The 13,515-nt window shown below is 50.3% G+C and overlaps 1 protein-coding gene across 2 annotated transcripts; it reads left to right on the top strand.

The window, feature by feature from the left end:
• The first annotated feature begins 8,281 nt into the window (after positions 1-8,281).
• Positions 8,282-11,677, top strand: LOC132508093 (left-right determination factor 2-like). 2 transcript variants are annotated; one of them, XM_060127983.1, is made up of 5 exons: positions 8,282-8,531; positions 9,829-9,857; positions 9,960-10,075; positions 10,316-10,558; positions 10,889-11,677. In XM_060127983.1, exons 1-5 carry the CDS (start codon positions 8,282-8,284, stop codon positions 11,250-11,252), a joined length of 1,002 nt encoding a protein of 333 aa, XP_059983966.1. In that variant the 3' UTR covers positions 11,253-11,677. The 2 variants fall into 2 exon arrangements, with proteins under 2 accessions (XP_059983966.1, XP_059983960.1); XM_060127977.1 differs by having other exon boundaries at positions 9,829-10,075.
• The last annotated feature ends 1,838 nt before the right edge of the window (positions 11,678-13,515 follow it).

The raw sequence follows: 13,515 nt of genomic DNA, 5'->3' as shown, positions 1-13,515 counted from the left end.
CTGTTTCCTACTAAATTGCAAAATTGACCTTCAATAACACATGTATACAATTTTTTGAAAAGGGATGAAGGAGAGAGGAGAATGATTACTTTTTACAGATCAGTACATGCATGAAACAAGCATAGAGAGACAAAGCTACCACCATGCTCATTCCTGGAACAGTCACCAGGTCATAGTCGGTATCTATGGTTTCTGTCTTCACCGACTCATGCCGTGTTTCCCTAGCCCTCAGCCAGAACTTCAGCTGCTTTGGGTTCTGGAGTGACCCAAACCTTCATTCCCCAAAGGTCTGAGTCCTCAGTTATCCTGCCTTTTTGGGGTTGCTGTAGTTTTCAACTCACCTCTACTGTTGGGAAGCAAGTACCAAGTGGGTCCCCAGAGAATTCCCTGGATCTCAGATAGTCTTTTTTTTTTTAATGTCATATTTCTTTTTTTTTAAATTTTATTTATTTATTTTTGGCTGCATTGGGTCTTTGTTGCTGCACGTGGGCTTTCTCTAGTTGCAACAAGCGGGGGCTACTCTTTGTTGCAGTGCACAGGCTTCTCATTGCAGTGGCTGCTCTTGTTGCGGAGCACGGGCTCTAGGCGCACGGGCTTCAGTAGTTGTAGCGCGCAGGCTCAGTTGTTGTGGCGCACGGGCTTAGTTGCTCCGCGGCATGTGGGATCTTCCCAGACCAGGCCTCGAACCCGTGTCCCCTGCATTGACAGGCAGATTCTTAACCACTGCGCCACCAGGGAAGCCCTCAGACATAGTCTTCTTTGCCATCACTGTGTGACAGTCCCCTATTCCCCTTGGTAGTCGGATCAGTCATACCAGCCAGGGGAGTAACTCCTTTTTTGACCTGGTGGTTCAGTGATAAGGAGCCTAAAATGGCCAAGTAGATGTCACATCTGAGGATTCAGTGGAACCATTGATGTGTCCCCTGGTAGAAGCATGTCCTGCTCCATGCAGGACAGTGGGATTTCAGTTGGAAGATGTACAGTTTTTAAATTGCAGGCCCATATGACTCACACAGTCCATGGTAGCATGACTCACAGAGAGTGGTAGCATATGTTTGGAGGCAGGAGAGGGCAGGACATGTTTTCACTCCATATTGATGGAGCCCCTACTGCTGCCTGCCACCATGCTAGGTCCTGGGGATCTATCAGTGAACAATTCAAGGTTGTTTCTTCAAGAGCTTGCTTTCCATGGGGAATTGTGGGAGCATATTGGAGAAGTGGAGCAGAGAGGGAGGGCGGCCTGGGGTTTTCAGTAGAAGGTCTTGGGTGCCATGTGAAGGGCGCTCACCACCCCTCTTGCCAAGTGCCAGGGTAAAACCCTCTGTGTCTGGGGGCTCAGAGGGAGAGCTTAGGATAAAGGCTCTCCACCAGGGCAGGACCAGTGTTACTCACCGTCCAGGAGCCAGGCCTGCCCTCAGCTGGGCCTCAAGAGGACAGTGATATACGAGGAATGGGGCCCCACCACAACTGCTAACAGCTTGGTTCTTAGTAGACCATGGACAGAAGATGGGTATGGGGTTCAGGGCTTTCATAGGGCTGACTCCCCTCTTCTCTCCAGGCCACTGGTGGGTAGAGGGTAAGAGAACAGTGGTACAGTATGTGTATCATAGAATTATAGTATAAAGTATGAAGAAGGAAATTGATAAGTCAAAAATCACTGCTAGCCTGAAGGTATTTCCTAAAAAGTTTGTACACAATGACTGCAAATACTCAAGTGAGCGACTGTAGAGAGAAATCAGAGGTAAATATTAGAAACAAGGAGCAAAATTATCATTCTTAGCAAATAACTCTTTTTCTCTTTCCTAAGAAAGCAAAGGAATACATCTCTAAACACTACGGTATTGCCTGGTTTGAATTTAAATAAATGGTATCATATGTCTTTCGGGTCTGGCGTCTTCTGCTCAGTTTTCTGTTTGTGATCAGCACCGATATTGTCTATAGTTTGGTTCATTTTCTTTGCTGCAGTATATTCCATCACAGGACTATACTACACTCTATTATCCATGACACTGTTGATGGATGTTTTTGGTGGGTTGCTTCAGTTCGGGCTCTTACAAGCAATGCTGTTATAGTCATCCATACACGTGCATTTCTGTCCAACTGAGTGGAATTTCTAGGTCTTTGGGTAATGTGATTTTTTTTTTTTTTTTTGGTGTCTTGAACTGTAGTAAATACTGGGAAAGAATTCTCCAGTGTGGTTGTAGAACTTTACACTCTCACTAGCAACATAGGAGAGTTCTTTCTTCTCTAGATCTTCACCAGTCTTCCGCAAGATCCATTCTTGATTTTTAAAAACTCCCACTTTGGATACTTCCTTAATATGACAAAATGTGTTTATCTCAACTGTAAAGCTCATACTTAATGGGGAAAGAGTAAAGTAGTCCTGTAAAAACAAGGGACAAGACAATGATGTTTATTATCATCAATTTTATTTAGCATTGTTCTGAAGATACTAGCTAATGAAATAAGACAATAAAAAGAAACCAGAGGAATACATTTTTTTAACATCTTTATTGGAGTATAATTGCTTTAGAGTGTTGTGTTAGTTTCTGCCAGATAACAAAGTGACTCAGCTATATGCATACTTATATCCCCATATCCCCTCCCTCTTGCGTCTCCCTCCCACCCTCCTTATCCCACCCCTCTAGGTGGTCGCAAAGCACCGAGCTGATCTCCCTGTGCCATGCAGCTGCTTCCCACTAGCTATCTATTTTACATTTGGTAGTGTATATATGTCCATGTCACTCTCTCACTTCGTCCCAGCTTACCCTTCCCCCTCCCCGTGTCCTCAAGTCCATTCTCTACGTCTGCGTCTTTATTCCTGTACTGTCCCTACGTTCATCAGAACCTTTTTTTTTTTTTAGATTCCATATATATGTGTTAGCATACAGTATTTGTTTTTCTTTCTGACTTACTTCACTCTGTATGACAGACTCTAGGTCCATCCACCTCACTGCAAATAACTCAGTTTCATTTCTTTTTATGGCTGAGTAATATTCCATTGTATATATGTGCCACATCTTCTTTATCCATTCATCTGTCGATGGACACTTAGGTTGCTTCCATGTCCTGGCTATTGTAAATAGAGCTGCAGTGAACATTGTGGTACATGACTCTTTCTGAATTACGGTTTTCTCAGGGTATATGCCCAGTAGTGGGATTGGTGGGTCATATGGTAGTTCTATTTTTAGTTTTTTAAGGAACCTCCATGCTGTTCTCCATAGTGGCTGTATCAATTTGCATTCCCACCAACAGTGCAAGAGGGTTCCCTTTCCTCCACACCCTCTCCAGCATCTATTATTTGTAGATTTTTTTGATGATGGCCATTCTGACTGGTGTGAGGTGATACCTCATTGTAGTTTTGATTTGCATTTCTCAGAGGAATACATTTTTAAAAAAGAAGAATTTAATTATCATTATTAACAAACATTGAGATTTTGTACCTAGGGACTTCCCTGGCGGTCCAGTGGTTAAGACTCTGAGCTTCCAATGCAGGGAGTATGGGTTCGATCCCTGGTTGGGGAACTAAGCTCCATGCTGTGGGCGGCATGGACAAAAAAAAAAAAATTGTACTAGAACATATATACAATGGAATATTACTCACCCATAAAAAGGAATGAAATAGTGCCATTTGCAGAAACGTGGATGGACCTAGAGAGGATCACAGAGTGAAGTAAGTCAGAAAGAGGAAGACAAATATCAAATAATACTGCTTATGTGTGGAATCTAGAAAAATGGTACAGATGAACTTATTTGCAAAGCAGAAATAGAGTCACAGATGCAGAGAACAAACTTATGGTTACCAAGGGGGGTGGGGTGGGATGAATTGGGAAATTGGGATTGACATGTATACACTACTATGTATAAAATAGATAACTAATGAGAACCTACTGTATAGCACAGGGAATTCCACTCAATGCTCTGTGGTGACCTAAATGGGAAGGAAATCTAAAAAAGAGTGGAGATATATATATATATATATATATATATATATATATATATATAACTGATTCGCTTTGCTGCACAGCAGAAACTAACACAATATTGTACAGCAACTATGCTTCAATAAAAATTAATTAAAAAAAAAGATTTTGTACCTAGACAATGCAAGAGAATCAATTAAGAACTACTACAAATGATAAGACTATTCAGTATGGAGGCTGGGTTCAAAATTGGTACATAGAAATCAACATTCTTCAATGATACAAACAATAATTGGCAGTGCTGTGGAATAAAAGATCCCATTTTCAAAAACAAAAAAATATAAACTACTACTATAAACTACCATAAAAAATATAAACTATCAGTAACTGATTTAACTATCTATCAAAATGAAAACTATACATACACTGTAACCCAGTGTATCAACTTGTAGACATTTATCCAAAAGATACATTCTTATATGTATAAAGTGTCATTTATACTAGGTGATTTATTGCAACATTATTTGTAATAGCAAAGGATTGAAATGGAATTTGAATATTCACTCAAAAGATTCTGGTTATATAAATTATGGTACATCTATATAAAAATTTATGTAACCGTAAAATAAAATAAAAGAATGTGGCAGTACTATATAGAAGATTCTACAAGGGATATTGTTAAGTGAAAGAAGAAAACTGTAGGAAATATGTGTAGTATGCTAATCTTTGAGTTAAAAAAGGAAAGAAAAAATGTATCTGCATATATTTGCATAGAACATCTCTGAAGGATACCTAAGAAATTATGGTATTTCCTCAAACCTAAGAGCTTTTGATGCTGGACCTTCCTTCATCTGACCAGGGCTGAACTGTGTCACAAATTCATATGTTGAAGTCCTAACTCCCAGTACCTCAGAGCGTGACTGTAGCTGGAGATGGTGGTGCAGGGGGCTTTTAGGGGTGATTAAATTAAATGAGGCCCTTAGGGTGGGCTCTGAACCAATCTGACTGGTGTCCTAAGAAGAGGAAATTTAGACACATGGAGAGACACCAGGGATGTGTGTGCACAGAGGAAAGACCATGTGAGGACACAGCAAGAAGGTGGCCATCTGCAAGCCAAGGAGAGAGGCCTTAGAAGAAACCAAATTTGCTGGCATCTTGATCTTGGACTTCCAGCCTCCACACTGTGAGGAAATAAATTTCTGCTGTTTAAGACCGCCCCCTCCCCTCTCCCCACTAACATTTTGTTATGGCTGCCAGAGCAGCCTGAGACACCAAATGTCATCAGAAGGTGGTTGCACAAGAGTGTCCTAACTGCCACCTGTCTGTCAGTGATTATGAGACAAATTCTGATTTCAAAGAGGCAGCGTGTCAGAGACAACAATAAATTGAATCAATTGAACTAACAACACTGGTGCCTCTGGGGTGGGGGGGGTGTTGATAGAGAGACTGGGGCCAGGGATGGGAGAGACTTTTTACTGTACCATTTACAGAATAAAATTATAATTTTGAAAAGGGGGTATGGATCACGATGATAGATTAGTAAGATTCATACGGTGGGAAAAATATCTGAGTTTCTTTGTAAGCAGACTGTCTCTGGGGAGGAGAAGTGGGAGATGAGTAGCAAACGCAGGGAGGCTGACTTTAAAAAATATATATATATATATTTATTTAGGCTGCACTGGGTCTTAGTTGTAGCATGTGGGATCTTTTAGTTGCAGCATGTGGACTTCTTAGTCGTGGCATGCATGCGGGATCTAGTTCCCGGGCCGGGGCTCAAACACGGGCCCTCTGCATTGGGAGCGTGGAATCTTACCCACTGGACCACCAGGGAACTCCTGAGGCTGATATTTTTCATGAACATCTTTTGCACCTTTTGACTTTTGTACTATGTGTATTAACTAGAAAATAATTAAGAAACATTGTTAACTTAAAAATTTAAAAAGTTAAACATGGTAAGTTAGTATCAGTTGAAAGACCCCTACCATTTATTGAGCACCTATTGTGTGTGTGTGTGTGTGGGGGGGAGTTTGTGAGAGGCACTTTGCTGACATCTCCACTAATACTGACAGGTTCTTTGCAAAAAAAAAAAAAGTACATTATCCCTATTTTGTAGGAGGAGACTTACATTGAAGGGGATAGAAAACCCATCTAAGGCCACACAGCTGATTAGTGGCACAGCAAGGACTGAACCCAGGGCTCGCCCTTGCCGGAAAGGTGTGGATAAACGGAAACATGGGTCCTTAGTCCTCTCCTGTTCCCCACCCTTCTCAGCCCAGGGAGCCCCAGGGAAGGGTTGGCCCTGCTAACGCGGAGGCCAAGTTGCTCTGGGAGGACAGGGAAGGCCCACTGCCCACCCAGAGGCGTGTCTGGAGACCCCAAGGAGCCACAGGGGCCCCCAGGTCTGGGGTCGGGGAGGATAATGGGTGCAGGGCTGAGGCAGCCCAGGGCACCTGGGGCTGACCCTCGGGGAATTTCAGAAGCACCACAGCAGTGCCTCCTGCCCTGCTCAGGAAGGGGACAGGAGTCCCTATTCCCCCAAAGACCCCCAGATGCTCTAATCCACAGGTGAACTTGCTCCCGACCTCCAGTCTTCATCAACCTCACAGCTCACTTTAGTTCCAAGCCCAGGCTCTGGTCCAGTTTGTCTCCATCCGCAGAGTCTGCAGGATGACCTCTGACCTCACATTTTCTCACGGCCCTCAGCTGGCAGTCTGGACTCGGGCTGGGGTCAAATCCCACCCTATTAGGCGCAAGAGGGTGGTAGTGGGCACCTGGCCCCGCTCCTCACCTGCCCTCCTGCCTCAGTCCCTATCATCCATCTCTCCTGGACCCTCTGGGGGCCAGCTCTGCTGCCCACACTCCAAGACGGCCGGCCCACTGCCCTCCGGGGTACCCTCGGCTGTGGGCCAGGTCCAGATTGGCCCGTAATCAGGGGTAGTGATGCCCTGTTCCCTTGGCCCCTCTCCTCCCTTCAAGATCTGGCTAAGGGGCCACTTAACCATCTCCAGCCGTCCTGACCTGGCAGGGCATTAGGCCAGACACAGGTTGGGGTGGAAGTGGGGGAGGCCTGGCTCCTTCTTCTGCATGACAAAGGATGGGGGCTGCCCTCCCGCCCGACCGCTAATCAGCCCATTGTCAAAAGTCTCCCAATCCACATTCGATTTCTTCTTTTGGCCTCTGGCTAGGGTTGCCAGATTTAGCAACTAAAAATATAGGACTCCCGGTGAAAGGTGAAATTTCAATTTCCGATAAACAACAAATCATTTGTTAAAGTACATCCCAAATTGTGTTGGGTATTTCATCTGGCAGCCCGATCCCTGGCTGATTGCCCAACTGTTTTATTTCCCCAGTGAAACTCTTCAACCAGGCAAATCCACGTTCACGTGGGGAAGTCTCAGGAAACTGGGGGACATGTCCCCTGCCCCTGCCTAGCCCTGATCACCTGGATTGAGTCCACTTGGCTAGCTTCAGGGGGTTGAGCAGGACTCAGGCTGGAAATAGCTGAGGCTGTGGAAAGAACTCTGTGCTGGGAATCAGCAGACCTGACTTTACGCAGGTGTCCATCAAGAACAGCTGTGAGCCTGGGGATGATTTGCCTCTCTGAGCCTTGGTTTTCTTGGCTCAAAAACTGGAGGACGGGATGGACTGGATGGTCTTTTTGACTCTGACCTCGGAATCCATGAACAGCCAGGAAGAAGGAGAGGATGGGCTTCCTTATTGGACAAAACCCCATTGGAACTAAATTATCCCAGGCTCCCTTGCCTAGGAAGACCCCTCAGAACACCGGGGAAAGTAATGGGTTTTCCAACCGCGGACAGCCCAGGAGCTCAACAGCTCCCGGGAGCCCTTTGAACGCCAGGCTCAGACGCTCATCCCGCAGGCAGGATCGGTCCTTAGGCAGAGAGTCCCGGTGTTGAATTGGCGGTTCAGCTGCAGCAAGGAACAGGCCTCTACGTCCACACTCCAGGGACGGGAGTTTGCTCTTTGACTTGCGGGACAGGGGATCTAGCACAGAATGAGATCCCTGCCTCTGCTTCAGGAAACAAGCTTTTACATTTAACTGGTGAGGGACCCCAAGCCAAGGTAGAGGCTTCTGACCCACAACAATAGCCATCTGTCCACAGTCCAGACAGCCCCCTCCTCGGGGCTCAGGGACCTGTCTGGCCGCTGAACTCCCAGGAGGTCCGAGGGGTGTGACCTCCCTCCCTCGCGGGCTCCCTCCCTCCCACCACCCAGGCCCAGCCCAGGCCTGGCTATAAAGCTGGCCCAGCCTGGCCCTCAGCACACCCAGCTGGGACCCTCCCGGAGCCTCGTCCGGGGACACGTCCGCTCTGCCCCTGCGTCTCCCGAGCAGCACCATGCGGCCCCTCTGGCTCTGCTGGGCGCTCTGGGCGCTGCCCCTGGCCGGCCCCGGGGCGGCCCTGACCGAGGAGCGGGTCCTGGGCAGCTTGCTGCGGCAGCTGCGCCTCAGCGAGGCTCCCGTCCTGGACGGGGCCGATGTGGAGAGGCTGGTCATCCCTGCCCACGTGAGGGCCCAGTACGTGGCCCTGCTGCAGCGCAGCCACGGGGCCCGCTCCCGGGGGAAGAGGTTCAGCCAGCACTTCCGAGGTGAGGCCCTCCTCCCTGCTGCAGCCTGGTCCTCGCGGGGTGGGGGTGGGGGGGGCTGCTCTGGGGAGGCTGTCTGGGGGCGCAGGCTCCACAGGGCGATGAGGAGGGACCATGGACTGTGAGGGAGGCTGGGCCCGGGCCCCTGGTCTCTGTCTGCACTGAGGGCCACCCCCTCGGGGCCAGCAGGAGCTGGGCCAGGCTGGACCCACTGCCAAGGCCAAGGCAAGACCAGATATCATGGGGTAGGGAAGCAAAGTGGAAAGAGGAGAGAATAGAGAAGAGAAGACAGACTGTCAAGGGGACTTTGTGCTGGTGGACAAAAAGGCTGGCCTCAGCAGAGACTGTTGCCTCAGAGAGAAAGGACCTCTGAGTTCAGTTCTCAGTTGTGATATTTGTTTTACTTTGTACAAGTCACCGAACAACTCTAGCCTATTTGCGTTTCTGGAAGTGAGATTAAAGCAGCTCTGACTACTTCCCAGAGTTGTGGGTGTTCTATGAGATGGGAGGTACCAGGTCTGAATCCTGTTGCAGCCTGTCACCTCCCTGGGGCTGGGGCTCACCCCCTCAGTGCCCAGAGATAGACCCGGCCAGGTGTCTGGGGAGATGAGGAGACCTGGACCCCTGGGGCGGGGGGGGGGTGACTGCTTGTGGTCACAGGGCTGGCTGGTCAGGTGGTCATGCTGCCCACCCGGAGCCTCAGGTGTTGGGGACCTGTTGCTGGTGCCTCTGAGGAGGCTGTTGTACCCATCCTCACCATTTCCCTCAGGGCTCAGCAGTCCCACAAAAGTTGTTTACAGGCCCCCGGCTACTCTTCCTCCTTTGGGGGACATTCCACTGGGCATAAGCAGGGAAATGAGAGTAAATTCTGGGCTCTTCCTCTGGCTCTTAGGAAAAGCCAGTCTCAGCCGGTGACCATAGATTTTCACCAGCTAGGTCTTCTGCCTCCCGCGCTCCATTCCCCCTCCTGCCCCTTTGCCTAAAGAAGGCTGTGGGTTTGTAGTCCTCACTGGAAGCACCAGTCTTTGCAGGGGTCTCAAAGCTGCCCCTACCAGGTGAGGGCAGACGCCACTAGTAAACAAGCCCCAGCCTCAGATGATGGGGGAGAGCCTGCTTGGCCCTAACAGTTTTTCTAGGAGTGGAGGTGCTCTCTTTCTGGCCTGGCCCATCAGTTTCCCAGCCCCCAAACTCTCCCTAGGGATTACTGGGGAAACCCTGTTCACTGGACCTGGGGGCCCTGCCACCCTCAGAGCTCCCCTGGTGCCCGGAGGGGCCCCGCTGACCCTGCTCGTGTCCCCAGAGGTGGCCGGCAGGTTCCTGGTGTCCGAGGTCTCCTCGCACCTGCTGGTGTTCGACATGGAGCAGCGGCTGCCGCCCCACAGCGAGCTGGTGCAGGCCGTGCTGCGCCTCTTCCAGGAGCCGGTTCCCAAGGCCGCGCTCCGCAGCCACGAGCGGCTCTTCCCGCGCAGCGACCGCGCCCGAGTCACCGTCCAGTGGCTGCACGTCCGCGACGACGGTTCCAACCGCACCTCCCTCATCGACTCCAGGTGGGGAGGTGGCGGCTGGGGTGTGGGGCGGGGGATGAGGAGGGGGACTGGGCCCGGCGCGGGAGGAGGGGTGCCCTGGGGGAGGAGGGGCGGCGCGGTCCGGGCTGGCCGGGCCCCTTGCGCGGGGAGGGGAGGGGGAGGGGAGGGGAGGGGAGGGAGAGGGCCCCCCCCCCGGGGCCACCCCAGCCGTCCCAGTCCCCACCCCTCAGCGCGGGCCCGTGTCTCCGTGTGGTATCGCAGGCTGGTGTCCATCCACGAGAGCGGCTGGAAGGCCTTGGACGTGACGGATGCCGTGAACTTCTGGCAGCAGCTGCGCCGGCCCCGGCAGCCGCTGCTGCTGCAGGTGTCGGTGCAGCGGGAGCACCTGGGCCCGCTGGCCTCCAGCGCCCACACGCTGGTCCGCTTCGCCTCGCAGGGGCCGTCGGGCGCCGGGCAGCGGGAGCCCCAGCTGGAGCTGCACACCCTGGACCTCAGGGATTACGGGTAGGTGCTGTGGGTCAGATGGGTGAACCCGAATAATGAGGCAAATGGCGTAATTAAACTTATTTTGAAATGGGCAACTTTACAGGGTGCTATGGGAATGGATGAATATATAAAATTTCTCCTAACAGTCTTAGGAGTAATATCAGATCGAATTATTTATTTGGGGGTTATTTCTAGTTATCCATCCTTACACAAATATCCAGCATTTTGAACATAACAAGAGATGGACCATAAATCTCCCTCCAGATGCCCCACGAAGCCCCGCCCTGGGCTCCCTGACCTCTGCCCTCCCAGCTGACCTCTGACTCTGCCTCTCCTTGCCCCCCACAGAGCTCAGGGAAACTGTGATCCTAAGGCACCAGCGACCGAGGGCACCCGCTGCTGCCGCCGGGAGGTGTACATTGACCTGCAGGGGATGAAGTGGGCTGAGAACTGGGTCCTGGAGCCCCCGGGCTTCCTGGCCTACGAGTGTGTGGGCACCTGCCAGCAGCCCCCAGAGCCCCTGACCTTCAAGTGGCCATTTCTGGGGCCGAGACAGTGCATCGCCTCAGAGACGACCTCGCTGCCCATGATTGTCAGCATCCCGGAGGGAGGCAAGCCCAGGCCCCAGGTGGTCAGCTTGCCCAACCTGAGGGTGCAGAAGTGCAGCTGTGCCTCGGATGGGGCGCCTGTACCGAGGAAGCTGGAGCCGTAGGTGTGGGGTGCAGCCATGGAGGGACTTGGCTTGTGTGTGTGTCAGAAGTGTTCCAGGGCACCGGGAGAGATGGGGGTTACTGAACCGTGGATGGCACATGTTCTGTGCTCTCTCCTGAGTTCTTCTGACCAGTCAGCTCACCTTCTGATTTTTCTTTCCCCGGAACAAGTCTCCCTGGCCACTGGGTAACCCCTGCCCAGTCTACCTTTTCTTGACATTATTCACTGCACTGTATCCTAAGCACTTATCTGTGTAGATTTTGTAACCTAAGAGGAGAAACCACAATTTGTCATTGTCTCCTTGTCCTGTCACTGGATCTGGGCTGAGCTCTGTGGTATGGGTGGGAGATGCAGCTCCCACTCTGGGCTTAAAACCTAGGGTCAAGTATGGGTTGTGCGTTCCCAACTCAGATAAGAAGAGTATTCTGCAAGAAACAAATAAAACAGATTTTATTCGGTATTGCTGTGTTTTACCCAGAATCCTGCAAATTGTGAGGGAACAGAAAGTTCTATAGGGATTAGGTCAACCAGATTAGAAAACTAAGAGAAAAGCTTAAAAAGACTTGTTCGAGGTCTCAGTTAAGCGATACAGGGTACTAGGATCAAAACACATTGATTCTAAGGTGCCTGTCCTCTTAGGATTAAGGCAGAATTTATTTTGGTCATTGTTGTTGACATTTTTACTTTTCTGGGCACAGGGAGTGGGCTTTATTTCAATTCTACTTGATACAAAATTTTTAAAAATCTGTGATCAAAATCATCATCAATATTACAAGAATGTGGGTCACTCCTTTAGATTTGGGGGCAGATAAAGGGAGCAAATGATTAAAATGGTGAATATAAGATTTTTGAATGCCAAGATTACACTGGCTTTTAAACTGAGTTTGATGTAGGATCTGGGCCTGGGGCGTGGATGTCTTGGATTCCTTGCCAGCCAGGCTGCACAGCTCTTATTAGCTATAACTTCTATATCCTCTAAATTTTCATTTTCTTGTCTATCAGATAGAGACAGTCCCTGACTCCTGTACTTTTACTGGAGATTTAAGGAAATAGTGTTTTGTTTTGTTTGTTTGTTTAATATTTATTTGGTTGTGCCAGGTCTTAGTTGCAGCAGGTGGGCTCCTTCGTTGTGGCATGCTTGTGGGATCTAGTTCCCTGACCAGGGATCAAACCTGGGCCTCCTACATTGGGAGCACAGAGTCTTAACCACTGCGCTGCCAGGGAAGTCCCAGAAATAGTATTTTTATAAGCACTCTACATACTGCCTGACACGTAATGGGGGCTATGGTTATCTCAACTCACATTCTGATCTATCTTGGCCTTCTCTTGATTTTGAAATAACCAACGGAAAGTCAAATTTAGAAATCCCTTCCCTCTCTGAAATCAAGGATCCTAACTTTTCTCTTTGTCAGTGGCTCCACCAGGTTAGGGGTTAGAACTTTGCACTTCCCTGGGCCCCAGGTCACAGACCAGGCAGGGGGGGCTCCATTAACTGAGGCAGGGACGGAATAGGGACACGCAGGTGGGGCGTACGGGGGGGGCAGAGAGTGGACAGAGGCAGTCTGAGAAGCCAGGGGCAAGTCCGGCGGCCACACCCAGGAACCTGCTGGAGGTCAGGCATAGGCCCTTGGCAGCTGGAGGTGAGAGCAGGAGAGATGAGATAGTCAGGCACCTGCGCAGAAGGACAAGGGCTGGGCTGAGCGCAGGGGCCAAGGGCAAACTGTGGGAAATAACTAGCGGCTGGGGGTGGAGGAGAGGGAGGAAGCCAGATGGGACAAAAGGAGCTGTTAGAGAAGCAGGAGACATCCCCTACCCCACCCCACTCCAGAGAGCCCCAGGCTGGTGTTGGAGGTGTGGGCAGGGAGGGAAGGAGAACTCTTTGACCATTTCCAGGAAAGAGGAAGGCCCAGAAATGGAAGACAGGTCAGAGGCCCTGCAAAGCCGCACACGTGCGTGCGGAGTGAAGGCCTGTTCAGGATTTACTGATTTCTAGTGCAGGAAGGGACCTGAGGGGAAGCTTCGGTCCCACCCCCTCGTGTTGCAGACGAGGAAACCGAGGCCTGCAGAAGAGGGCAGTTTGGTGCCGCAGGCAGGCGGTGGTCTTCGGCTTCACAGGGTGCGGAGTCCTCACTGAACCCCGTCCTGCGTGTGGCCCAGCGCACACCCCGGCGCCCCCGGGGAGCTTACAGTCCAGTTGCGGAGGCCGCTGGCTCATAGGAAACAGCTGGGCTAGATGGGTGGCATCCGGCGGCCTGGTCCTGCCA

The sequence above is a fragment of the Lagenorhynchus albirostris genome, chromosome 2, assembly GCF_949774975.1.
Source record: "Lagenorhynchus albirostris chromosome 2, mLagAlb1.1, whole genome shotgun sequence".
Taxonomy (NCBI): Eukaryota; Metazoa; Chordata; class Mammalia; order Artiodactyla; family Delphinidae; genus Lagenorhynchus; species Lagenorhynchus albirostris.
This window is presented reverse-complemented; position numbering and strand designations above follow the sequence as displayed.